At 34.8% G+C, this 27,026-nt stretch overlaps 1 protein-coding gene across 17 annotated transcripts in view; it reads left to right on the top strand.

Moving 5' to 3' along the window:
• sdk1b (sidekick cell adhesion molecule 1b) overlaps positions 1-27,026 on the top strand; it is a 452,496-nt gene that overhangs the window by 252,178 nt on the left and 173,292 nt on the right. For 8 of the 17 annotated variants that reach the window (XM_073949375.1, XM_073949374.1, XM_073949381.1 and 5 more), the window contains one exon: positions 23,466-23,492. The exons of the other annotated variants lie outside the window; for them this stretch is intronic. In XM_073949375.1, coding sequence (XP_073805476.1) covers positions 23,466-23,492 — 27 coding nt within the window. The remainder of the gene's footprint in view (positions 1-23,465; positions 23,493-27,026) is intronic. 17 annotated transcript variants of the gene reach the window in all.

Here is a 27,026-nt window from a genome sequence, read left to right as displayed (position 1 = left end):
TTGAACAAGCAAAAGATTTGGACGAACGACGACTCATTTAAACCAGCAGTTGCCAACAGGTGGGTCCCAGCCCACAAGGGGGCCTCAGGGAGCTCTCTGGGGGGTCACGTCATATTTTAAATGATGTCATATTTGCCTTAGTTCATTTTATCCCCTGGCTGAGCAAAAAAATCGACAAATTTGTATTTCATCCTTCACAAAATAGACAGAGTCTTACTGATTCACCTTCAGCAGCTAATAGTAATGACCCAAGCATACTGCACCCAGGTGAGGAAGCTCCAAACATTTCGGGTCACATCGCTTGCAATACTGGGAACAGAAAATGCAGGAAATACCAATGAAGTTACCTGAAGTACGGTTTTATTCCATATTCTCAAAGCAAAGAGTCCCTGACCCATCCAGAGTGCATTATCTGCGCCAAAGTTCTTGCTAACAGATGCATGAGGCCTTCCAAATTAATAAGACATTTGCAGACCACTCATACCCAACACCACGACAAGCCCAGAGCAGTTTTTGACTACAAGGCGCAAAGGCTTACGTTTTTCAGTTAAAAACGGCCTACTGATATTTTGTTTTTATATTTTATATTAGACTATTAGTTGTGCATAAACATATCTAGATATAGTAATAAACATACTGTTACACACTGCATGGAAGGTAATTTTCAAAAAACCCATAACAGATGCTGTTTAATCCATCATGCTTCCTTCTGGAGCTTCAGTGCGCATTTAAACATTTTTAATTCCTGTGTTCGAGTCCCTCAATTATCAAATAGCATTTACTGTTTGTGATATTAGTGAACAGCACATCACAACATGCTCACATTTTGAGCCATCAATGTTGATATTAAATCCATATCACTGAATCAGAGACAAATGCTTCATAGAGTCAAAATGTTAGAACGTCAAACCAACTTTTAACTCCCAGGCACACCTTTCATAGTAGCAACCAAATCTGTTTAAGCATGGAAGTGGAGTGCATGTCACATCTCTCTCTGTCTTGTTCAAGTAAAGCGTGTATTTGGGTGTGTGACTCATCTCTCGGCATGTTGTCTGTGGTTGAGTGAGGCTGAGCAAGACGAGAGAGCAGCATCCATCTGGACCAGACCATCACATCTGGAGAGACACTGACAGAGAGTAGCTTCTCATTTATATTCATAGGTCTTCACACGTGAATTCTGTTTTCAGCACTCGTTTATTATTTTTGATCCATTTAAAAAACAGTAGCGGATGAAGATGATGAATCAAATCAATAGGCGAGATGTGCTAACACTGTGATGCTATGCAATTTTTGTGATTTTCTGGATTAACATTGACTAACAACATAAGATCTGGTTGATTCTACACATTTTTTAGCCAAAGAAGCGTGTGTGTGAAGTATTACAGGTTAATCTTTGGACATCTAGATAGGAGATCAGTCAGTGCCGCATGCTGTACACACACTTAAACAAGCATTTAGAAGTATTTTGATAGTCTGTGTCTTGTTGTTTTTTTCTGTTTACATGGCTTGTTAGTGTTTGTGTGCCAGATGTTGATTATGCATGATTTAAAACTAAATTCTTCCGACACTTGTCCCTGGTGTCATATGCATTTTTAATTGTTTCACACAATCTCTGTTTTTTTTTTTTCTTCTTCTTCTCGGTTTCTCTAGAGATACTACCAGTGCCTTTCTTTCTTTCATTCTGTCAGACATTTTTCTCCTCTCTGACTGACTGTGCTGTAAACATGTGGCAGATAAGAGTCTGAAACTATTTGAATGCTTGCGGAAGTCTCTTACACTCACAATGGCTGCAATTTGATTAGAAATACAGTAAAGAAGTAAGTGGAAAATGCAGTAAGTGAAACGTTTTTATATTAAAAAAGAAAATATCTGGTTCTATTTAAAATGTAATTCATTCATTTGATTCAAAGCTGATTTGTTCTACATCATTCAGTATTCAGTGTCACATGATCCCTCAGAAAGTGTTAGAATATACTGGTTTGATGCTCTGATTTCTGATTGTTTTATATTTAACTAGTGGGAAATTTGCGTGATATTGAGGGTTTTTTTTTTATCTGACACTGCAGAAAAATATAATAAATCTAAAATAATGTTGTGTCTCTTTATTGACTTATCCAAGACTATAAAAATATATAAAACAAATAAATAAATAAAAAATCTATAATTTATTAGTGGCGACGCGGTGGCGCAGTAGGTTGTGTTGTCGCCTCAGAGCAAGAAGGTTGCTGGTTTGAGCCTCAGCTGGGTCAGTTGGCATTTCTTCCCAGTGAAAAAAGCCAAAGCAAAGCAAATACTAACAGACTATGGTATAAATACAGCACTACAACATGTAAAAGAGAGAGATCGACTTAGAAAGTCTGTTTTATAATGATTTAATCAGCGCTAGTTTTAAATTACACTGAGTTTTTCTTCTCTAAGGGCTTATAATGCAGTCTCTGTTGCCATCTTGTGGTGGAACGTCACCGTCTTTGCTCTGCTCAGTATGCCAGGCTGATGAATGCTGATGCGCTGTCTCTCCGAAATTATAAATATTTAAATAGGCACTATCCTTATAAATAAACTGCATAGTTACAATCTAAGCAACTAAATTCTTGTTTAAAAACAACTCAAAAGTACATTATTTTGCACTACAGCAACACTATTTGTCAAACTGGAGAGTGTCCTCTGCTTGTTGCTGTATGTGGGCAGAGTAATGCAAGAATGTGAAGAGGCTGGACAAGTGCTGTTATTTGCAGAATATCGCACGGCTATCAGCCAACCAGATTCAAGAACCAGACAGAACTCTTGTATAAATTAAAATATATATGTGACAAAACTCTTTGTATACTTTTGTTTTGATTTTATGTATGCGTGTGTACATTATATAGTAATTCACACACATATATTGTCAAAACAAACTTTTATTTTGTATACAATTAATCACGATTAATTTTTGCCCAGCACTAAAAATGTATACATTCTTAGCACTTAGAATATGAAATATAATGTAATTTTTTTACATTATTTTTTGTATTGCAAAAAAAAAAAAATAAAAGCCAAATGGTGACATTTCTAGACAACTTTAAGTTCAACGGTTAATATTATTAAAACTCATGCATTTTTGATCAAATTAAAAGACCAATTTTCGCATGAAGTATTGCATTTCTTTAATGGCCTACATGTACAGTTTAAGTCAGAATTATTATTATTTTTTTTTCTTGATTAAATATTTCCCAAATGATGTTTAACAGAGCAAGGAATTTTTCACAGTATGTCTGATAATGTTTTTTTTCTCTTCTGGAAAAAGTCTTATTTGTTTTATTTCGGCTAGAATAAAAGTTTTGAATTTTTTAAAAACATTTTAAAGTGTTAAAAAAAACTTCTCTCCATTACACAGTAATTGGGTGAAAAAATAAACAGGGGGGGGTACTAATTCATGGGGGCTGATAATTCTGACTTCAACTGTATGTGTAACCAGCAAGACCTAAACATTAAAAGTGTTTGTGTTAAATACACAACATTAACTTCATTTTAAAATGTGTACTTTAGGTCGAGCGCACTTTAAAACACACATTTCAACCAAAAGCTAAAAGCCATTGATACTTGTTAGTGTCTAGTTTTTAGTTTTTGCATGAATGGTGAAGGAAAGGAAAGCAAAGGAAAAAGTGTTAAGTACATTGTTGCCATGTAAGTGTCCCTTTAATTTAATTTCTTCTTGCCTCACCAGCACACTAAAAGCTGAATTATGTTAGTGTTCATTACATTTCACTGCAAATTTCATTTCCTAAACGTCAAACGCCATCACACCTGTGAAGCCTGTAATCCACTAGAGTTTATTATTATTGTCCTGAACATCTAATCCTCAGGATTAAAGCATATCCAGATCAGGATTAACACATCTGGAAAATGACATCCTTGTTAATCTTTAGATGAGATTTATGGCCAACAGTTATTTAAAGCCATCTCCGAATCCGTGCTTTGATACATCTCCTCATCCACACCGTTTCAAAAAGGATCTTTTTTTAAATATTTTTTGATTAATCTGTAAGCATAATACTGGCCTGCTTTTCTGTTTCAATCAAATCTCAAATCAAATCAAATCAAATGGAAGGATTTGATGAAACCCAGGCCTGCTGGGATGTATTACAGGAAAGTAGGTGTTATAATGAAGTATATGAACTTTATGCTTTATGTTGTTGTTGTCGATCATGCACGAATGCTCAAATCAAATCTGCGCACATAAACACATCCCAGAAGGCAATATGTTATTTGTTTATGCTTGTTGAGTAATCAAAACTATAAAGTATAGTTAATTAATAATGCAACTTGTTATGCAGTGAAATGGCGTCTGTTTTGCATCCTTTTTATATTGACTAATGATTGTGCTTCTGACGATCTAATCTGCAATTAAACTTTTGGTCACGGAAATGTCAGGAACTCCACAAGTTTGAGGAAAACCTGATGATCCGTTATGAATGGAAAACATCTGACCTTTAGAAAGGAAGATAAAACATGGTCAATGCCACAAATTTGCTTGTTTGATGAGTGACCTATGATAGTGCAAAATACCGCATATTTCTTCATTTGCTTTGTAATTTCTAATTAGTTTGGCATTTTGGAAATCGTAGACCTTTGTTTATATCCAGGTATTGATGAAAATAAATCACAGCGAGTAGTCACTGGTGTATTTAATCATTTTCTTGCATATTTATAAAAAGATAACTCAGGTTATTTTTGTAATGACTTTTAATACAGAAAAGCTGCATTTATAAATTTTATTTAAACAAATTATGCAATTAATATATATATGTATATCTATATATATATATGTATTTTTTTTTTTTTTGGCTGTTTCACTATATTGCATCTTTGTGTAATAGATACAATCTATTAATAGATATATTACTATAGTTATTAAATATATCAAATCAAATAAATAATACTATTAATTACTATTAATTGTGATTTCTGTTGATTAATATGTACATAACTATTTGTATATTCTGAAAGTCTGAAGTGGTGCCAGATACCTTATATTTGCTCCTTTCAAGTGTTTTTTTTTTTTTTTTTGGCTGTTTCACTGTATTGCGTCTTTGCGTCTGCCTGCCTTCCAGTGTTTGTCAGGATATTTTCAATATAAAGAGTTGACTTTGCTGTTGCTTCAGAAGGTGAAGTTTAAAAGACATTCGTTCTGTCATGTCTCTTCAGGAGATCTACTGTATGTCAGTCTCCATCACGCTCACTTTTAAACAACCGACACATCACTTGCAAACTTTCCTCCCAGTGTGACTGACTGTTACAGATTGCTATTTGTTTCCCAACTTATAACAAGATTCATTAGATTTCAGGTCGACTTTCAAAATCTTGTTTTGAATTCCTCATGGGCTTGCAGACGTAAATAAGGACTTTTGCAGAGGTATGTTTTGTACAATCTCAAATCAGAAAAAGTTGAGACAGTATGAAAAATGCAAATAAAAAAGAAAGTAGTGATTTCCAAACTTACTTTGACTTGTATTTCATTGCAGACAATATAAACACAAAGAATTTCATGTTTTGCCTGATCAACTTCATTTTATTTGTAAATACAAATCATCGTTAATTTCCTGTCATATAAACTGGTAAAAATTGGTACAAGAGCAATTTAGAGCTAGTAATCAGGTAAATTGCCCTATGTCAACAGTGTCCTGAAGTGCCATCAATTTCTCTGGGCTCTGTGGCATTTGGAATGGACCATCACACAGTGGAAACATGTACTGTGGTCAAATAAATCCGTATTTCAGATTTTTTTTCTTGGGAGAAATAGATGCCATGTACTATAAACCAAAGAGAAAAAGGATCATCTAGACTGTTACCAGCAACAAGTCCAAAAGACAATGTCTGTCATGGTATGGGGTTGTGTCATTGGTAACTTGCACTTCTGTGATGGCACCGTTAATGCTGAAAAGTACAAAGAGATTTTGGCTGCAGCAGAAGAGGATTCAGCTACTTGACTGGCCTGCCTGCAGTCCCGACCTGTCTCCAATTGAAAATCATGAGGTCTGCAATGAAATCCAAGTAAAAGTAAATTTAAAAACTACTTTTTTTATTTGTAGTTTCCAAACTGTCCTAACTTTTTTCTGATTTGGGGTTGTAGTACTATTACAATATACTTGCAAATTTGCTTGAAAATTGGTATTAGAATAAGTAATAAACCCATGAGTTTTCATGTTTTGACAAAGAGACACTCAGTATTTTAAATCATTTTATTTATTTTGCTCATTTTTTAATTGATTTGAGACCTATAAAACATCAAATTCAAGATCATGTTTTTCTGTGAATCTTTAACTACATATTGTGGCTGTACGATATATCAAAGGCGATTTTTAATGTGCATTTTGGCAGTAAAACCGGCTCTGTAATCAGCTGTGAATCTTTAAAAGCTGCTTTCAGTTGAAGCAGTGTTTACTTCACAAAGCCAAATTTCACTGAAAAGCTATGCAACAGATCACAAAAGATTTACTCAATTCTCCTGAAATTGAAGAGAGAATCATTCTGCTATTTTGGGTTTAATATTTTTTTTTTTATTATTTTTATTTCCAAGCAAACACATTCACAAATCCCACAAACCTTGGAATAGAACATATAATAGTTTTCATCACTCTTTTTTTTTTTTTTTTTTGGTTCTCCAAAGAAAGAAAGTTTTTTTTTCCATTTCTGTAAATTTAATTTGATCGTCTGAAAAAAACTTTTACCACTACAAAAAATGTTTGTGCAATGTTGTGCAAAAATAACATTACATTTGAAGAAACAGGAAATTACAATTACACAAATAAAACATAGCAGATCACAACATTAGACTGTATATCATACAAAACCTCGCTATATAATCACTGAAGCTGAAAAAAATAGACTCTTACTTCATTTCAACAGTTTGTTGTTTGATGCGAGTGTGCACACACAACAAAACTAGTGCTTCTACAGGGGACAAATTTTAACCCTTCTGATCGGCCTTTGCATTCAACATCACAATCCCGTCTGAAACATGCAACAATGCTCAGTGCTAAATAAATAATTATTCCAATTTGCACAGATCTAAATGTAATTGACACTCCATTTTAATGGCGACAGCTCTAACAGTTTAGGTATAATTGCGCAGAGATATATTCGCAGCTCGTTTCTGTTCATTGCACTCATTTTCAGTTTATTTCCGACACTGATCAGTACTGATGTTATGGAGATTTTCAGGATGTCCAGGTTACACAATTAGCAGCTGGACGTAATCTTGTTTCACAAGCGACAAGCTGGTAATTGTGTTGTAGTTTTGACAGGATATGATAAGACGGTCCTACAATCACCTTGAGAGTTGAAGCTTATGTGTGTGTGTGTGTTTGTGTGTGTGTGTCATCCTGTAAAAAAATACAAATAAAATCCACACCATCCTTATAGACATTCACAGGGTTTCAAGTTAAAGACTAAAGACCTATTCAAGACCATTATGAGTGAAATTACAGACTTTTTCAGGGCTAAACACTGAGGATTTTTTTCTAATATCAAAAATTTGCAATTGTCCCACACCCCAAAAATCAAATTTAATTATTTCTAAGCTGCATGTTTTAAATAATGTGTCAAAACAACCAAACTCTAGTTGCGTACACACACTTAAAGAAAAAAAAAAACTATAATAAGCTAAAAAGTATCCACAATAGTCTGTCCAGCCCAATGTCCTCACTAGGCACATATACCCAGCAGGCACACAATGTCATAAGACTGTAATCTTAAGTTAGATTTTGGTCATGAATTCAGGGGACCAAAATTAAATGTTTAGCACAACGTTATTTTGACGTTCAATAATGACGTCAAATAACGTTAATATTTGGTTGATTTTAGGTTGTGTTGGAAAGTAGCCAAAATCCAACATCGAGCCAACATCTTAAACCAACGGGATCTTGACGTCAAATGCTGATACTTTTTCATCAGGTATGACAACCAAAATCCAACGTCTTATAGACGTCATAGTGGTAACATCCACACAACGTCTAGCTGTAATATCATTAGACGTTGATCATTGGTTGATTTTAGGTTGTGTTGGAAAATGACCAAAATCCAATGTTGAGACAACATCTTAAATCAACATCATGTTGACATAAAATATTGACATTTATTGATCAGGTATGGCAACCAAAATCCAATGTCTGATAGATGTCATAGTGGTAAATTCTACACAACATCAAGCTGTAACATCATTAGGCATTAATATTTGATTGATTTAAGGTTAAACGTTGGACAGTAACGTCGGCCTGACGTTGGGTTCTAATGTCAACCTGATTTAATTTCCAAACCAATTGCAACGTCCCCATGACGTTGGGGTACAACATCAATCCGACGTCATGTTGACATCCTGTGCCCGCTTGGTACTCTAAACACATGGAGAACTTTTAAAGAAATGCTCATGTTCACGTTGGACCGATTGTGTAGCTTTACTTTAACATTGAAAATTTAAGACCTGTTTAAAATGATTTAAGACCTACAACACAATATTTCAGTGAATTTCAGACATTTTAAGGTTAAGATAGTTTTTGAAATTTAAGAAATTTTAGGACTTGTATCATATTGTAATGATCGTCAGCAGTGTTTTCGATGGAGATTCATTTCTAATGAACTACTACTCCCAGAACCCTTTGCACTCATCAACCCCTGCAACAGCTGACAATAATCCGGACACACAGACACAGACACAGCTGTAACTTATGATAGACTGATTATATGGAGTATATATATACCTCACTTTCACATTCACACTGCCGATTCTTGTTTCTTTCATGAACATCACAAGGGGGTTTCTTGTTTCTTGCCTTGTTTTCCATTTTAATCCTTTGTTGTTTTTGGATTACCCTTATGCTCCTGTTTTCTTCCTGTATTGGCCATTGCCTGTACAACCTGTCTTCAATAAACTGAACGTGGTTCTCAGTTCTGTTGTCAGCATCCGCTTCGTTACACATAAAGGCTTTTCCCTGTCATATTTAATTACAGACACGAGGCTGCGCTGATTTGCTTTGTGTGTGTGTGATTTTGTGTGACCTCTGCGGGGTCTTGTCTTTGCCAGTTTGAACAAGCAGGGCCAAATTTTTATCTTGCAATGGCAGCCGACACGCACAACATGAGCCAAAGTCTCCTTCAAGAGAATTAACCAAATCATTAGAGATAAAGAAAGAAAGAGACGAGGAGGGAGAGCGAGAGAGGGGGAGACATTCATTAATGTCTGAGTAGTTTACCGAAAGGTCTCTTCCTCCCTCTGTAGTGTCCACTAAAGATCTTTTCTCTGTTCATATTGTGTGTGTGTGTTTTGGAACTGAGTGATACAATTGTTATCATTTCCACTGTAGTCATAATGGCTGCGATATAAACACTTATTGAGCTGCTTTGATGTGTACTGTCTTCATACACTGCTGCCTTCTTAGAGGACTGAAGCGGAACCACAGTGCTATTGAAAATACAGCAGCTCTGTGTGCTGCAAATGTTCAGTACAGTAGTGCTCGACTTAAAAAATGATCAGAGTACCAATCTTTTTGGTAAGCTTGATGCTTCATTAGCTCACCATTAAAAAAAAAAAAAAAAAAAAAAAACATTTAGAAACTCTTTAGATTTTCTGATTGAGAGATTGGTGGTCATTTTTGAGAAGAAACTGTGAATAACTTGAAATTTTCTTGTCCACTTTATATACTTTTATATTTATATTGATTATAATGTATATAAGATATATTATAATATCCTTGATATGCAGTTGGAGACAAAATTTGATACAGTGGGGAAACCAAAGTATTGAACTTTCATGTTTTTTTTCTCGGAGCAATATTTCTAAAGGAGCTGTTGCCATGGAATTGAATCAGATTTTTGGTAAAAATAATTAAATAAATAAATAAATAAAAAATAATAAAAATAAATAAATAAATAAATAAAAAATAATACAAACATAAAATTAAATTTAAAAAATTAAAAATCTGAAAAAAATGGCATGTGTTAAAAAAATGAAATGACACAAGGAGAAAGCATTGAACTACTGAAACATATTTAATACTTTATAATATAAAAGGCTTTTTGGTAATGGCAGCTTAAAGACGCCTTTATATGGAGATTGAAGGCACATGAATTGCTCAGGTGTGAGTTTTTCTCAGACTTCAACAGAATGTAAAAATCTGGATGTTCTGTGGCTCTCGTCAATCAAATCTGATCTTTAACTTGTATTTTCTATTGGATTCAGGTCAGGTTATTGGCTGGGCCATTCTACAGCTTGATTTTCTCATTTGACAGTTTCCTTGGCTGTGTTTTGGACCATTGTCTTACTGATATGTCCACTCTGGTTTCATCTTCATCCTCCTGATAATGTAGATGTTGGACTGAAGCAGCAAATATTCATTTACAGTACAAAGAGGAATGGCTGAAGGTTGCTGAATAACTCCTTAGAGATTATAACTGCTGTCTGGGCTTTCACTGCTTTTCTTCAGCAACCTGTGTTCAATACTTTTCCTTTTTGTCATTTAATTTTACTAATATCTTAATTTGTAAACTAATTAGATTTGTTTTCTTTGCACATATGGATTTCTTTGGTTGTTACCAACATCCGGGGCAAATTTCAAGTCAACGGCACCTTTAGAAATAAGTTTTCTAAAAAAAATGGTGATGTGTTCAATACTTATTTTCCTCTCTGTGTATATATATATATATATATATATATATATATATATATATATATATATATATATATATATATATATATATATATATATATATATATATCCTGTGATTTTGTTATTATATTCAAATATTTGACAAGTGATTTTTAACAGAGAATTTAAACTTTCACAGTCTTCCTATTATTATTATTGTTTTTTTTTAAGTTTTTTTGTGTGGAGAAAGTCTTATTTCATTTAGTTTCGCTGGAATAAAAAAATATATTTTGCAAAATTAAAAAACTGCTAAGGTCAATATTACTGGCTTTCTTAAAAATGTTTTTCCCCTGATTGTTTACAGAGTAATATAAAAAAAATGCATGTAATTTACCATCAGTGTACTTGGAAACTGTTATTAGCAGTTTTGAAATTAGTATGAATGACTAAAGTGTTTAAGAAATTTTGAAATAAAAAATGTGTTCATTACATGCGTTTTGTGTGAAAAAATCAAAAAAATGAGTCACAGTTTGCTACACATAGACTTTTGTTTGGCTTATTATATGAACATTTTTGAAAACGTGGCTTGAGTATTGCACAATGCTTGTTTACAGTAAAAAATAAAACTGTAATATTATCCTACGCTGCAGTAAAGTGTGTCTTCAGGATCCTTTCCTTAACAGTGTTGTTAAAAACGTGGACTTGTGACATCGAGTCTGCAAAATGGATTTTAAAGAAACCTCCTAAAATCACAATCCTGCTCTGTTATCGTTGAGCGTCTGAGTGTGTCATTTAAATCCATTGCTCCAGGGCAACTCGTGCAGTTAGTCTGAACCCGTCCATGAAGAAGTGTCTGTTGAATAAAAAAGAGAGAGAGATACCGCTGTTATTTGTGGAAATGAAAGACTTATTTCTTGCTTTCGGAAAGGTTTTAGAGACCCTGTGGAATCTAAATGGGACTTCCGTGGCTTTCAGTCCAGTGTCTTTTTTTGTTGTTGTCATTTGATGCTACGACTAGACAAAATGAACTTTGAACCGTTATCTGGATTTATTCTTACCTCGCATTGAGTGTCAAGTCTGCAGCAATTTATCCTCCGTATTAAACCCCACAGGCCTTGAAGGTCTTCAATATGTGGTTGCAGGTGTGAGGTTTGTACTAGTATTGTTTGTTTGTGTTTTCTCTTCCTTACTTTACGATGTGGAAAGCTTTTACTTGAACGCATCTTATTTGACGTGTCCCTGAGTCGAGCTGCCTGTGAGTCAGTCCTGCAGTTAGACGGTAAACTGGATTAATTCATGTTTGTCAGTGTGCTTCATAGCAGCACGTCTTGAGTCTCAGTAATCCACACTCAACACTTCACATGAGGACACAGTGTAGTAGTGTATACTGTTTAAAGGTTCTGGTAAATATGTTAAATATTCATTCAGTCATTCATTTTCCTTCGGCTTAGTCTCTGCTGATTAGAGGTTAGCCACAGTGGAATGAACCGCCAGCTATTCCAGGATATGTTTTACGCAGTGGATGCGCTTCCAGCCCCATCCCTTACACCCATACACACTCATTCACACATACACACACACTTATACACTATGGCCAATTTAGTTCATCCAATTCACCTATAGCACCAACATAGGCTCTTTGACGTAGCCCTATATCCATTTCTGGAGACCAGAACCTATATCCATTTCTGTGCCAGAGCAGCGTATGGCTGCATTTCATCTTTAAAACAAATGCTACAAGGCAGGATGATGCCATTCCTTTTCGTGCTTACCAGCTGACCGCTTACCTCCATGTGGATGACTTTTTTGCTTTTACCAGTTTGTCCAGTGATTTTAGATGCAGAAGGATAGTTGACCATGACAATGGGTTTGAGTCTGGCGAACAATGTTTCTAAAAACCAGGTTAGACAAAAAATAAAATAAACAAGTAAATAGCAGTGTGAGGATATGGTAAAATCTGAAAATGTGGTAAAAAACAGGCGGCCACGAGGGCTTTTCTTTTTCTGGATTGCCATTCAAAACACTGTAGGTTGGGTTTAGGGATGTGGGTGGGCGCTGGTCAAACGGTGCTGTTTGAAACACTATCGGTTGAGTATCAGTCAGTTGGTCATTCAGTAAGTCAGTCGACAGAAACCTCTGGTGGATTTACACGAGAGGAGCAAGCACGAATAGCACTCGTGAGAGAAACTTGAGATCAAAAAGCATACACAGCGGCCTCTGGCAGTTTTGCGAAAACAAAAACTGCAAGAAGAAAGTGTACCTCCTTGGAGGTTTTTCACTCTCTTCAGAAATGTATACATAATCAGAATGAGCCTTGGGACTGTGGGGGAAACCAGATCATCCAGAGGAAACCCACGTGAACATGGGGAGAGCATTCAAACTCCACACAGAAATGCCAACTGACCCAGGGCGTACTCACACTATGTACAGTTGCCTTGAACCGTGCCGAAGCACGCTTGCCCCCCCCACCTCCCCTCTGCCCCTACGGCCTGCACTCACATTGCGTCCAAGCCTGAGTACGCTTATGTTAATGCGCTGTTCAGTTTAACAAAAGAGAAGCGCTCAACACAGTGGACATTTCTTTAGTTACATCATTTTAGTCTTTTGAGATGCACTGACACGCAGTCAAATATTTAGCCGAACAGATCAGCCACTTTTGACGCTCATAAATAATCAGAAAAGTCCTCGTGCTGCAGGTATTTAGAGGTTTGCTGAAGGTACAGCTGTCGGGTGAGGGGTTTGCGTTTTAAATAACCTATGTCAGTTTTCGTTCAGTAAACTTTAAGAATGATTAATAAATTCAAATGAAACAGTCATATGGTGACATTGCGTCTTCAGTTTCTGGCTCAGGTGTGCTTTGCACTCACACTAAAAGAGGAATGTGCCAAAGCCCAAGTGAACCACGCTCTGGCACACCTTATCCAACCAGGCCAGGGCCGGCCAACTGAACCGCACCTGAGCCCGATTCAGAGCACGGTTCGGGTAGCATAGTGTGAGTGCGCTCTTAGCCGGGACTGGACCCAGCGATCTTCCTGCTGTAAAATGACAATGCTAACCATTGAGCCAGCATGCCACCATTATGCCAATTAATTACAGTATTATAACCGTGGTGGCAATGCTGAATTTTAGACTGCAATTATTTCAGATTCACGTATACATACAGTATTTCACTGTCTGTTTCGGAAAACTTAATGTGTTCTTTTTGACAAAAATGTTGTTTGCTCTCTATTTTTACTAGCTTTAAAAAATTGGTGTATATATAAATGAGAGCTGAATGAATGGAATAAGTGAATGCTTGTGTGTCTTAGTGAATGATTGTATATCGCATATATATAAATAATCAGTTTAAGTGAAATGACTATGTTAGAATGTTAAATGTCTTAAATGTATAAACGAATGTAAATTATTGAGTGAAGTAGGGAATTGTTGATTGTTTAAGAACATAATTGATTGAAGTGGAATGAGTAAGTGAGTATGAACAGTGAAAGATGAGAAAATAATAAGTGATCACACGTAATCGAACAATGAAGTTGAGAAAGTGAATGAATGATCATGAATAAATCGATTACAGTGAGTAAATACTTATTTGAAACGTCTACGCCTACCACAACCCTAAACCCAACCTCACAGTAACCTGTTGTGTTCTATTAATGTAAACAACACCTACACCAAACTACTTGCGGTGTAAGTCCCTCCTACTTGAAGATCTCTGGGCTGCAGAGACACCTACTTGGAATTAAGTATGTAGTGAAGTAAGTAAATAGTTTGAAATTGACATTAGTGAGTAAATGATTGATCGGATGAACCAAGTAACAAATTAATAATGGATCAGAGTAATCCATAAATAAGTGTGACCCTTAAATGGTGTACTGTTTGCAACTTTAAAAGTTCTCCGCTGTTTACTCACTTGGCACGGCTGAGTCACAGACCTCATGACCCAATTACCCGAGTTTAACCACAGTAGTTTAAAGAGCTCAGAGATGCTGGGATGGCTTCAGATCTCAGATCAGACTCTAACCTTCACAGATACACAGCTGTAATGAGTTTGACTGGAGGACTGTTTGAACACGTGGAGCTGCTGAAGGTGGATCAGTGATATTGAGAGTCCTCGGAGACTCACCTCTTTAATTTGGCCCGCTGTGGCTGGATGAGTTTGACACTTTTATTTAATTAATGCCGTTACACGTCACTTAACATGCACGGTAAGAGGTCAGATATGAATGCTCATGTCCTATAAGTATTAAGTAGACTTTATGTGCAAAGCTATTTCACATCATACCATTATAGGCTATTTGTGATTATTTTGAAAATATTTATTATATCAGCTTTTATGCATTCATGCCTTTATGCATTAGTGGCCCGGGGGTAATATCCCATCAGTGATGAACTTTTGTGACATCGATGCATTATGGGTTGTAATTAATGTATAACTAGTTACCTGAAAAGCCCATTCTGTTTTCTCGTCTGGTATGTTAGGTAATTATTGTATCTTCATCGAAAGCTAACTTTGCATAAAATAACACTGTCACAGACTATGAGAACTTGTAAGATGTTTAATATGTGAACTTTCACTGTGGTGTAGGATAAGCTAATAATAAAATATTTAAACACAGGCTTATTTGGAAAATGTGCCCAGGACTACATTTCTGAGAACCGAGAAATATGTGACTGGGGATACATAATGGCTGCATTTTGTATGTAAAATGAATGTTATGTGGCGGTACTGAATGCCACATTTCTGCTTGCTTATCTGTTTATATTATTTTAATATTTTTTTATGGTTTGCAATCAATGTGTTGGGATTGCCAGCGGTGTTGCCCTCGCAGGTTGCTAAAGATCATTTATCCAAACTACATTTCCCATCATATCTTGCATTCACACACCAGTTTCATGTTTACCCTGATTACAGCTGTAGGACATCATCATTAATTTATTTAGACTACAAAAACAACTTTCATTCACACATCTGTTGCTGAGGCTTGTCATGCTGATGATACACTGAGCAACTTTTTGGGCAATGTTGCTGAGCAATTTTTGAAAATGATGCCATAAATAGGCAACCAGGTGAGACACAGGGTAACTAATTGGGGCAATGGGCTAAGGATACAATACTGTTGCCCATTCCTAATAGAAATATAGCAAAGCAACATCAGTCTGCAATATTGCCCAGTAACATTGCCCGAAAATTTGCCCCCTGTATCATCAGTATTAGGGTTGTTGCATTTTCTTTGGTTTTGCCTTTCTTGTGTTTGGACCCTTGCATTGTTTATCTTTTTTTAATCATTTGTTGGCTGCCTTGACCTTTTGCCTTTTGCTCGGATTATGATTTTGGATTGACTCTGTCATTGTTGTTATTGCTGACTTTTTTTTTTTTCTTAATGGCCCGTCTGACTTTTCTTAATAAATACTGTGTTTGGATCCAGCTCCTATATATATATATATATATATATATATATATATATATATATATATATATATATATATATATATATATATATATATGTGTGTGCATTTTGTGTGTAAAATGAATTCTATGTGGCTATACCAAATGCTACATTTTTGTTTGTTTTTTTTATTTTAATATCTGTTTTAATTATTATTAATTATATATCATGTCCATCTGATTTTTAAAAACGTTTATTCAGCAATGTGGAACAAAGACAGCATTACATCATAAGAAGGACTACCAGGCAGGTGCGTTTCACTTTATTGTAAGAGTTCAATTCACACAATTCACACTATTAACAATCCATTGACTAAGACTATTAGCTCAATAAACAACTAATTAGCTGTTTACTAATAAATTGTTATTAAAGTAGAAGTTGGGTTTAGGTTTTGGGTAGGATTTGGAATGTATCCTTATATTTACTAATAAATAGTTAATATCTTAATGATAATCATGTAATAAGACAGTAGTTAATAGCTTAAATTCTAACAAGTTTTAGCCAGATTTCAATGTGGTTCATATGTAAAACTGTTATCACAGTTTTAAGTACAGTTTCAGTAACGCGCATTGACAGTTCTGCAGGCTGTAAGGATAAAGCAAAATGGCTACAAAACCCCAAAACTAAACTAGAGAAAGATATTTCCTTTCATACTAGACACTCAAACTGAAACTAAACCGAGAGGACCCAAACTTCTAGGTGAAGATGTTTCAAGTTTTTTCTGATCGAGCAATTTGCCGTTCGCTGACAGTGTTCAAAGGTGATCTGTGAAGTTCTTTTGGGTCGTTCTCCTTAATTAACCGACGTTCCTCCTGCGTTCGCGGCATGATCAAAAGATCTCCGCTAGCAGAACAGGAAGATGCGTTCGATTAAAATGAGCCCTGAAAGTATATTAATAGCTAAGTCTGTTAGTACTCTCAAGGGAAATGCAGAGATCCAGCTCTTATGAATTCATCCAGACACCGGGGAGAGCTGCAAAAAAAATAAGTCTCTGGCTTTTAGACTTATTTTCTTCACCCTTTGCCTGCTACGGACTGGAAGAATAAACCGGATTGACTTTAAGTGTGCGAATTACCTGACAAAAGCGTGAGGCAGCTCTGCTATTTTGTCTGGTGAGGGTAAGTGGGAAAATTGGCGGGAATTACACCTTGGGAGTGGACATTCCTCTCTTTCTGCAGTGGCCTCTTTTACCTCGCTTTCTTGTTCATTAAGGTGATTGACACTGGAACTGCGGAGGGTCAATAGGTGCTGCTGGGCGAAGGAGAAAGGAAAGAGATCTCTTTGTAAATTCTGTTTAAGTCTGTTTCCTCTCTCTTTATCTCTGTCCCGCATGCTTCTTTCACAGCATAATGGCAGCATCCTTCTCTTTCTCAATACTTTGGTCAATTTAATCGAAAACTGTACATCACAAGTGCTGAAAAATGCATCGTGCTTTAGATTTCAAAGGAACTTTCTTGATGAGGAACGCTTCTGTTGGTAATGATCTGGAGTTACTTTTCCAAAGTTCCATTTCTTTTTTAGCTTTTTGTCTTTGATAAAAGTCTCTGATGCTCACCAGGACTGATTCAAAATATAGTGAAAGATGTATAAATTATTAGATTCAAATAAAAAAAAAAAGAAAGAAGACTATACAAATTTGGAAGGTCAATATAAATTTGTGTTTAATAAAATATAAAAAAAAAATTATAGTTATATTTAAAATTCGATTAAAATTGTAGAAACTAATAATAATAATTATAATAATAGAGTTGGGCGAAGCAGTGGTGCAGTAGGTAGTGCTGTTGTCTCACAGCAAGAAGGTCGCTGGTTCGAGCCTCGGCTCAGTTGGCGTTTCTGTGTGGAGTTTGCATGTTCTCCCTGCATTCACGTGGGTTTCCTTTGGGTGCTCCGGTTTCCCTCACAGTCCAAAGACATGCGGTACAGGTGAATTGGGTAGGCTAAATTGTCCATAGTGTATATGTGTTTGTGTGTGAATGTGTATGTGGATGTTTCCCAGAGATGGGTTGCGACGGAAAGGGCATCCACTGCGTTAAAAACTTGCTGGATAAGTTGGCGGTTCATTCCGCTGTGGCGACCCCGGATTAATACAAGGACTAAGCCTACAAGGAAATAAATGGATGAATGAATTATTATTATTATTATTATTATTATTATTATTATTATTCATTCATTCATTTTCTTGTAAGCTTAGTCCCTATATTAATCCCTTGTAGGCTTAGTCCCTGTATTAATCCCTTGTAGGCTTAGTCCCTGTATTAATAATAATAATAATAATAATAATAGAGAATAATAATAAGAAGAAAGAAAATCATACAAATTTGGAAGGTCTCTAAAAAGTTGTTTCTTCATTAAATGTTTTTAAAAAATATTAAATTTGAAAATAAGGTAAAAATATAATAATAATAATAATAATAATAATAATAATAATAATAATGGCAGCATGGTGACGCAGTGGGTAGCATAATCGTCCTCACAGCATGAATGTCCCTGGTTCAAGCAGTGTTGGGTTTGAAATTATGAAGGTAACTTCAAATATATATAAATACCCACCAACATATTCTAAGCAAATACTGGTTAAAACAAACCAGCATTGTTTCAAGTGCTTGAAGGTGAACTGTCCCACAAGACCAATCTAAATCCAAAACAGCAAAAATAATGCATCAATTTTTAACCCTTTACAGACTTTAACTCATTACAGACTTATAATAATACAAGTATTTACCCTCGCTCCTCCACACTTCATTTAGATATTCATGAACTGACGTTTGACCTCTGACACTCCACTAAAAGAGGCAGGAAAGGAGACAGAAGCGTTTCAAGAAAAATAGAAGCAGCTGGCCTTTATCTGTTTATTTCATGCCATTTTATTCATCTCCTGTCCAATTACAGATCCAGAGATTAAGAGTGACAGATGACAGAACAACACACGCCTCCAATCCAAATATTACAGTCGTATGCATGTGTGTGGCTTCGGCTCATGCATCAATTCGGGCTTGCGTTTGAATTATCCATTTCTATCTCTCTTTTTTTGTCGGTTGCATGTATCTGATGCTGCTGGGGTTCCTCTGTCAGTTCCTGCTGATGTAAATCTTTCATGACTTGTCTCTCATTCTCACTTCCTCCCTCACGCTCATCCTGTTCTCTGCCTTTCATCCGCGGTTTCTCTTGTCCTTTCTTCTCCCCTCGCTCTCCTCTGCTCTTCATTTGCCCCGGCACATCGTCTTCCTCCCTGAAACTTCATCACTCACTTTTGTGCTTCTTCGCCCTTGTTCGTGTTTGTAAAGTTTTTTTTTCTTTTTTTTTTTTTCTGGAGAAACGGGTGGGAGAAGAAGCGAGAGGAAGATCACAGATATGAGATTTCTGTAATATCTCAGTTGTTTCTCCTGTGCCGGAGCCTAATGAGAGCAAACTTTACCTTAAAGCAGAGTTCAATTTTTTATGCATCCTTCTTTCGTCGTTGCCAGAGATTACATTCGTTGATTGTAAAAGATTTATTTCGGCGTAAGGCAAAATGTGTTGTCTTGGATCGCATAATTGGTTGATTAAGTGGGTTTGAGAGGAATTTTTGTCAGCAGTATGTTTGGTTTTGGTTGCTTTCCTCGGGTGACGTCTTTGTGAATAACCAATCTAAGGGCTGAAATTGATTGTGTGTGTTAGCTGAAACATGATGCGCACATTTTTTTTTGTATGTACTTAATACATAAATGGTCAATATTTGGAAAATGTTCCACAGTTTCCACAGTTCAAATAATGATTAAAAAAAGATCAGTCATGATTTTAACATCTTTTTGAGTGGTCATAATTAGATATTTATTTATTTAATTTTTTAATTATTTATTTTTATTTTATATATATATATGAATTGGTGTGTTTTTTTTTATATTTATATTCATTTATTCATTAATTTTCCTGTCGGCTTAGTCTCTTCCAGCCCTTCCAGCCACAACCCATCACTGGGAAAAAATATTTGTATTATATATAATATATTTTATAGTATTTTGTATATATATATTTTTATTGTTTCATTGTAATCTTAACTTTTAATTTAAAATTTAATTTTTTTTATTAATATTTAAACTTTTTATATATATATATATATATATATATATATATATATATATATATATATATATATATATATATATAATATTTTTTTAATGCAATTAAAAATAAAAAAAGAAATTCACATTAAATTCATGTGTAATTCTTAATATTCTACAACTAAAACGCTATTAAAGAGATGTCCTAATATATTGTATATTTTCTTTTACATTTTTTTTTTTTTCGTTTTAACTTTACTGCAAAAAAATTTGTCTTGTTTCTAGTCCAAATATCTCACTTCATTTTTGCATATTATTTCTGAAAACAAGACAATGTGTTTTGCTTGCCTTAAATGCTTGATATAAATTTTTTTTAATATTTGGACTCGAACGAAGACAAAAAATCTAAGTACGAAAAGCATTTTTTGCAGTGTGTAGTCAATACAATGCAATTAAATTTGATTCCAAACTGCTAAAAAAAACTCACATTCTACATATTATCAAACCAAAATAGTATCTCAATAGTTTCTCAATAACGTTTCAGTGACTAACATAACCATCCTTCAGTACTGAATTAATCATTAAAGAACCCAAAACACATTTGAAGTGCTTTTGAAATCAGAACCAGAATCATTCAATTCCCTTCTTAATGATCGCTGTGTCCTTGAGTGAATCTTTTCACTTACTTACTGGACAAGATCAGGAAACTCACATTGTATTAACGCACTGTTGGCTGGAGTTCATTTGAAGATATTTTTAATCAGAACTAAATTAAAAATGCATGTAATCAGGTTATTTGACATCAACAATACAATGTTTGTTTGGTTTGGAATGTTTATTATTTCGTAATGTGTCACTTGCTTCTCTCAGACATTCTGACTGTTCACATGACACCCGTCTAACGTACAGTGCAACCAATTAAAGCTCAGCGATGCTGAGGATGTCATGCGAGACACAGAGACAGAGACAAGGAGAGATGTTCACTTCAATGCCATCTTGTATGAAGACCTGACAGTATATTAAATGAAAGGCTTATACTGTAGTTTTACATTTCATAAAATATCATTAAATGCAATGAATTGGGAAAATGTTCGGTAAATATAATTTTAGATGAATATGAAAAATATGAATGTTGCTGTTGTACTATCCGTGACACTATTATAATGACTTTATGAAAATTTTGTTTATGACAGATTTATTAAGTTGTGTTGTCTTGGTAAAATCAAGTTGGTTTGACAAAAAAAAAAAAAAAAAAAAAAACGAAACAGCTATGCAGAGTGAATGATGTGATTATTTTTATTTGTTGGTGAACTAGCCCTTTAAGATGCTACAGTAAAGAGAACTTTAGTTTAATGCCAGTTTTCTGGCAGCTTGTTTTCTCTCAGTGATATGAATGTGTGAGTTTAAACTGACAAGGTTTTAATATGCATTCAGTTAATAATCTTTCAAGATGATAAAAATTGCAACGTCATGTGGTATTTAAATGATTTGTTTTTGGCAGAATTTCTGAGACACAAGTGACTCTGCATTTATTTACATTAACGAGTCCATGCTTGCTCTGCAGGACCATGTGTAGCAGATCTGGTCTGCCAAATCAAATACATTACGATTGCCATATTAACATGCTGAAACTATTTTGAGCACAAACACGACTGAAATATATTTACATTTCATAAATTTTGAATATCTTTTTATTCCTGTGTGACACTGATCAAAATGCATCTCTTTGTTTCTGTGTGTTTGTGTGTGTGTATTGTATTACTTACTCTGTGAATACTAAATGTCCCAACAAGTATAGCAATATCAGTACATTTTAACCTTGTGGGGAGATTTTTTTTTGTCTCCATGAGGAAAATGGTTTTTCAATCACACAGAAAGAAGTATTTTAAAATGTAAAAGTGCAGATTGTGTTCTGTGAGGGTTGGGTTGGGTTTAGGGGTAGGGGGGTAAAATATAATGTTTGTACAGTATCAACATCATTATGTCCATGGAAAGTCCCTATAAAGAAAGCTGTACAAGTGTGTGTCTGTGTGTTTACAGGTCTTCGTGGTTTAAGAGGACATGACATTGTATAATGGCATGGGTACACTCTACAAAATATCCGTAAATAAGCAGTTTTTCATATATTCTTTTTTTTATATATATACAGTTGAAATCAGAATTATTAGCCTCCTTTTGATTTTTTTTTCTTTTTAAATATTTCCCAAATGATGTTTAACAGAGCAAGGAAATTTTAACAGTATGTCTGATAATATTTTTTCTTCTGGAGAAAGTCTATATATATTTACCCTATCCTGCCTAGTTAACCTATATACTCTATTTAAGCCCTTAAATTTCACTTTAAACTGTATAGAAGTGTCTTGAAAAATATCTGGTAAAATATTATTTACTGTATTACTATCGTTATTAGAAATGAGTTATTAAAACAGTTATGTTTAGAAATGTGATGATTGTGAGTGTGAGAAAGTCATTGTGCCGAAATTTGTGTTTTTTGTGTCACCTGAAAATTGTAAAATAAAAATTGTACAAAGCAATTATTTGATGAATGTGATGCAGTCAAAAAAAGAAATTTGGGCACACTGGCAACCAGTGCAAAAAGTAGGTCTAGAGCAGAGATCACCAAACGTGTTCCTGGAGGTCCGGTGTCCTGCAGATTTTAGCTCCAACCCTGATCAAACACACCTGAACAAGCTAATCAAGTTCTTATTAGTATACTTGAAACACCCAGGCAGGTGTATTGAGGCAAGTTAGAGCTAAATCCTGTAGGGCACCGGACCTCCAGGAACGAGATTGGTGACCACTGGTCTAGAGCCCTGCCTAGTTGTACTCTGTTAAGGTGGTTTACGAGGACATGCCTTGTGTCCTCATATTTCAAAACACTGTAAAATCATACGCAACGGGGTCCTTTGACGTTCAAAAATTGGCATTTGTTTGGGTTTAAGAGTAGGGTTAGGGTAATAAGTGTTTTTTACAGCATAAAACACATTACGGCTGTGGAGAGTTCTCAAAAATTATAAGTGTGTGTTCTTTTATACATGATTAACAGGGACCAAACAGGTAACTCGTTAGCTTTATAGGATTACTCTGGTATAGGAGCATGTACTGTTTCTACACCTCAGTTTGTTGGTGTAAGTAAAAGAATGAAGCCAGTAAGTGTCTCAGCTCTATTAATGAAGGTCAAGGGTCAGCAAATTCCCATAATCCCACATCGCCGGATGGTAAAATCATGGCAGGCATGATGGAGGGGCCAGGAACAGTGGACTTGAGGTTGTATTTTGAGGTATTTGGGTGATTTATTTCTGATTTCTTTCTTTGTTTTGTTTTTTGTCTTTCTCTGCTCTCTATGACCTGATGAGCAGTAAACAAGAGGAATCGTGGTTCCCTTGGTAAGACACTCTAATGAACTCTTAAAGCTTGTAATCTTCGCCCGTCCTCTCTCTCTCTCTCTTTCTCTTTTTCTCTCGTCCGCCGCATCCTCTCTTTTCTCCTGTCTGCTTGCTCTGATGACCTCAGATGATCATCTGCGTTGAGATTTTGAATTATGAAGTGAACATTTGTCCTTTTGGCATTTCCCTTTTGTGATTGCCCAGAAGATGAGACGCGGGCTGTGTTCAGAATGGTGGGCTGAATGGAGAACAGTGATGAGAGTAATAACAAGCCATCCACCGTCTTAGTTTTAGGAGATGGATTGTAAGCCTCCACTAGTAGAGTGCTTTATTAAAACTTTAGCTCTTCGTGAATGGTGGCCATACGCTGCATGGTTATAGGGAACAGCATAAGCAATGAAAAACATCCGTAGTATTTATTAGAGGCAGTTAAATGCTTTAATAGTAGAAGATAGAATGTCTTGCAGTTATTTCCTGTTTTTCATAAAAGCACTGCAGACTTGTTTTGAAATGTAAAAATACTTTTGTTAATGTTTTATTTTTTATTTATTTTTTTTAGTTTTAATTAACCGAATGAAAAATTAATGGATTAATTGGCCATACATATTAATGAATATATGCGAGCAATTGTAACTAAATCAAACTTTAAAAAATAAATAAATACATTTTCAATACTGTATCTTACAATATTTTAGTTTATTTTATTATTTTATTTTAATTATTTATTTATTTGATTATTTATTTATTTGTTTGTTTTGACTTTTTCCCTAATTTGTTCTTGATACCTTTCCTTCCCTATTTTATTTTATACTATTTTATTTTGTTTTATTAATTATTTTGTTTATTTTTTATTTATTTATTTTTTTTATTATCTTTTTATTTTATTTATTTTTTATTTCGTTTAATTATTATTTTTTGATTTTATATTTATTTCTTTATTTATTTTTTCATTTAAATTCGGTTTTGTCTCTGATTTGTTGTTGATGCTTTTCCATCCTTATTAAATTAAATTAAATTAAATTAAATTAAATTTAATTTAATTTAATTTAATTTAATTTAATTTAATTTAATTTAATTTAATTTTATTTTTATTTTTATTTTTATTTTTATTTTTTTATTTTTCTAATTTTATATTTTATCTCTTATTTTATTTTATTTTATTTCATTTTATTTATTATTTTACTTCATTTCTTTTATTTAACTTTTTTACATTTAATTTTACATGTAAATCAAAGGCGGAAACACCAAGGCTCCAAAAATACAAATTTATTAAATTAAAAAGGCTGACACAGAGCATGTAACGTTTCGAGCCACCCGGCTCTTCATCATTCTGTCTGATAAAGAGCCGGGTGGGTCGAAACGTTCCACGCTCTGTGTCAGCCTTTTTAATTTAATAAATTTGTATTTTTGGAGGCTTGGTGTTCCCGCCTTTGATTTACATTTAATTTGCACTTTTTGCGGTTTTGGCTGAGCACCCAATTAAGAGAGATGTGCGTGGTTTTGTACAGTTTTTTCAATAAAAAAAAAGTTAATATATGGAATCAATTAATAGTTAAAAATCCATACATATTTTAAACATATTCCCTTAATCACTGTAAATACTGTACTATTGCCAGCATCAATTTCATTTCAAACAAACCCATACGCAGTTTACCGTCTGTGTTTAGCATTTAGTTCTATTATTTTGCATTCAGCGCATTACAAAAGCATGCATTTTAGCACTACAACATGTCTGATTATTGTAATTGCTTTTGTGGGCCTTTAAAATGTAAGCTTGCAAAATGGGAAATGCTAAAGCTTAACCCACACACACAGCATGATCCATAGTCTCACACTGCTTAATATATGCACACATCGACATATCAGAGTTCAGAGGAAAAAAAAACATGCATGCTTTCTCTTTCCGGTCTGCTCTCACCCATGCTGTGTGTGTGTATGTGTGTGTGTAATCTCTCTTGTACTGTGTGTTTAGATGGATTTGTTAGAGGCTTAAGATAATGGATTCTCCTCAGAGACGAATTTAATATCTCCACATGTCGTAATCTCACTCACTAGTCATGTAGACACTGGATTAAGATTATTACATCCGATCTCGCTGAATGACCCCTCTCCTTGGGTGTGTGTGTGTCTAGCTGTTTTACATTGTCTTACGTCCATCTTGAAGCGCTCAAGGCGGCTAATCTCTGTCTGGTGAAAAGACCTGTGAAAGAGGACAGCATGTCAACAGCATGTCAGACAGAGTCCTGACTGCAATTCAGTTCAGTTTGGTTTTATTTGTATAGCGCTTTTCATTAGACTAGGGATGTAATGATAAAACATGAGCTGGTTAGAAATCAATTCTAACATGTGACGATTTTAAATAGGTTGAGATGCCAAATGAATAGAAACACAATTGGAGTTTGTATATGAATGAATCTCTGAGGGAAAAAGTGTTAAGTGTGGTATTTTCTGTTTATCTTTCCTCTAAATGATACATATTAAAGTCTGCATGGCTAATTTTAAGGTGAACAGTTAATCCACTAAAAAAGGGAACACTTTAGTTTAAGTCACAATATATGGTATTAACTGCTGGCTTATGTCCTGCCTATTAGGATATTAACTGTTCATTATGTTCTTTGTCTGCATCCCTTGTCCTACCCAAAACCTAAAGCCAACTTCTACTGTAGCTTACTATTAATAAACAGCTAATTAGTTGTTATTAAGCTAGTAGTGTTAGTTAATCAATTGTTAATATCGTGAATTAAAGTGAACGAAAATGTTACCAAAAATCTTTAAGCAAAATCGAACAATTTCCTTCCATACTGGAATAGCAGTCCTGCTCGGATGACATTAGTTTGACGGCTTGGGTGAAATATGCATAGCCACACCCCTTCAATTTTTAGTGTCTGCAAGTGAAAGATGAGAAGATGAGCAAAAATTAAACCCCGTCCCTGCTCAATATATTATTAGGCAAGCTTTAAAGTTGTTCCGAAATCAAAATTTGTTTATTCGTTTATTTTGCTAACGAATATATTTATTCTTGACATAGTAAAAACCTTTTTAATAACTTTTTTGCAACACAAGCTCTTTGTGATTAGGTACATCCCTATACATTTCTGGAGAGCGGGAATTATGTAGCCAGAGCTACGTTTAGCTGGATTTTGTCTTTAAAAAGAATCCTATGAGGCGGTATGATGCTGTGGGTGGAGGAATCGGTTGGTCAGTTGATCAGTCGGTCAGTCAGTCAGTCGACAGAGACCTCTGGTGGATTTATGCGATAAGAGCAGGCACGAATGGCACTCGCGAGAGAAATTTGAGATTGAAAAAGCGTAGACAGCGACCTCTTTTGGATTTACGCGAGAAGAGCAGGTGGGAATGGCACTCGTGAGAGAAATTTAAAATCTGAAAAAGCGTAAACAGTGGCATCTGGTGGATTTACGCAAAAAGAGCAGGCACAAAAGGCACTCGCAAGAGAAATTTGAGATATGAAAAAGCGTACAAAGCGGCATCTGGTGGATTAACGCGAGAGGATGGCACTCACAAATGGCACTCACA

The sequence above is a fragment of the Danio rerio genome, chromosome 1 (assembly GCF_049306965.1).
Source record: "Danio rerio strain Tuebingen ecotype United States chromosome 1, GRCz12tu, whole genome shotgun sequence".
Classification (NCBI taxonomy): Eukaryota; Metazoa; Chordata; class Actinopteri; order Cypriniformes; family Danionidae; genus Danio; species Danio rerio.
The sequence above is the reverse complement of the archived record's forward strand: the minus strand, read 5'-3'. Positions and strand labels throughout refer to the sequence as shown.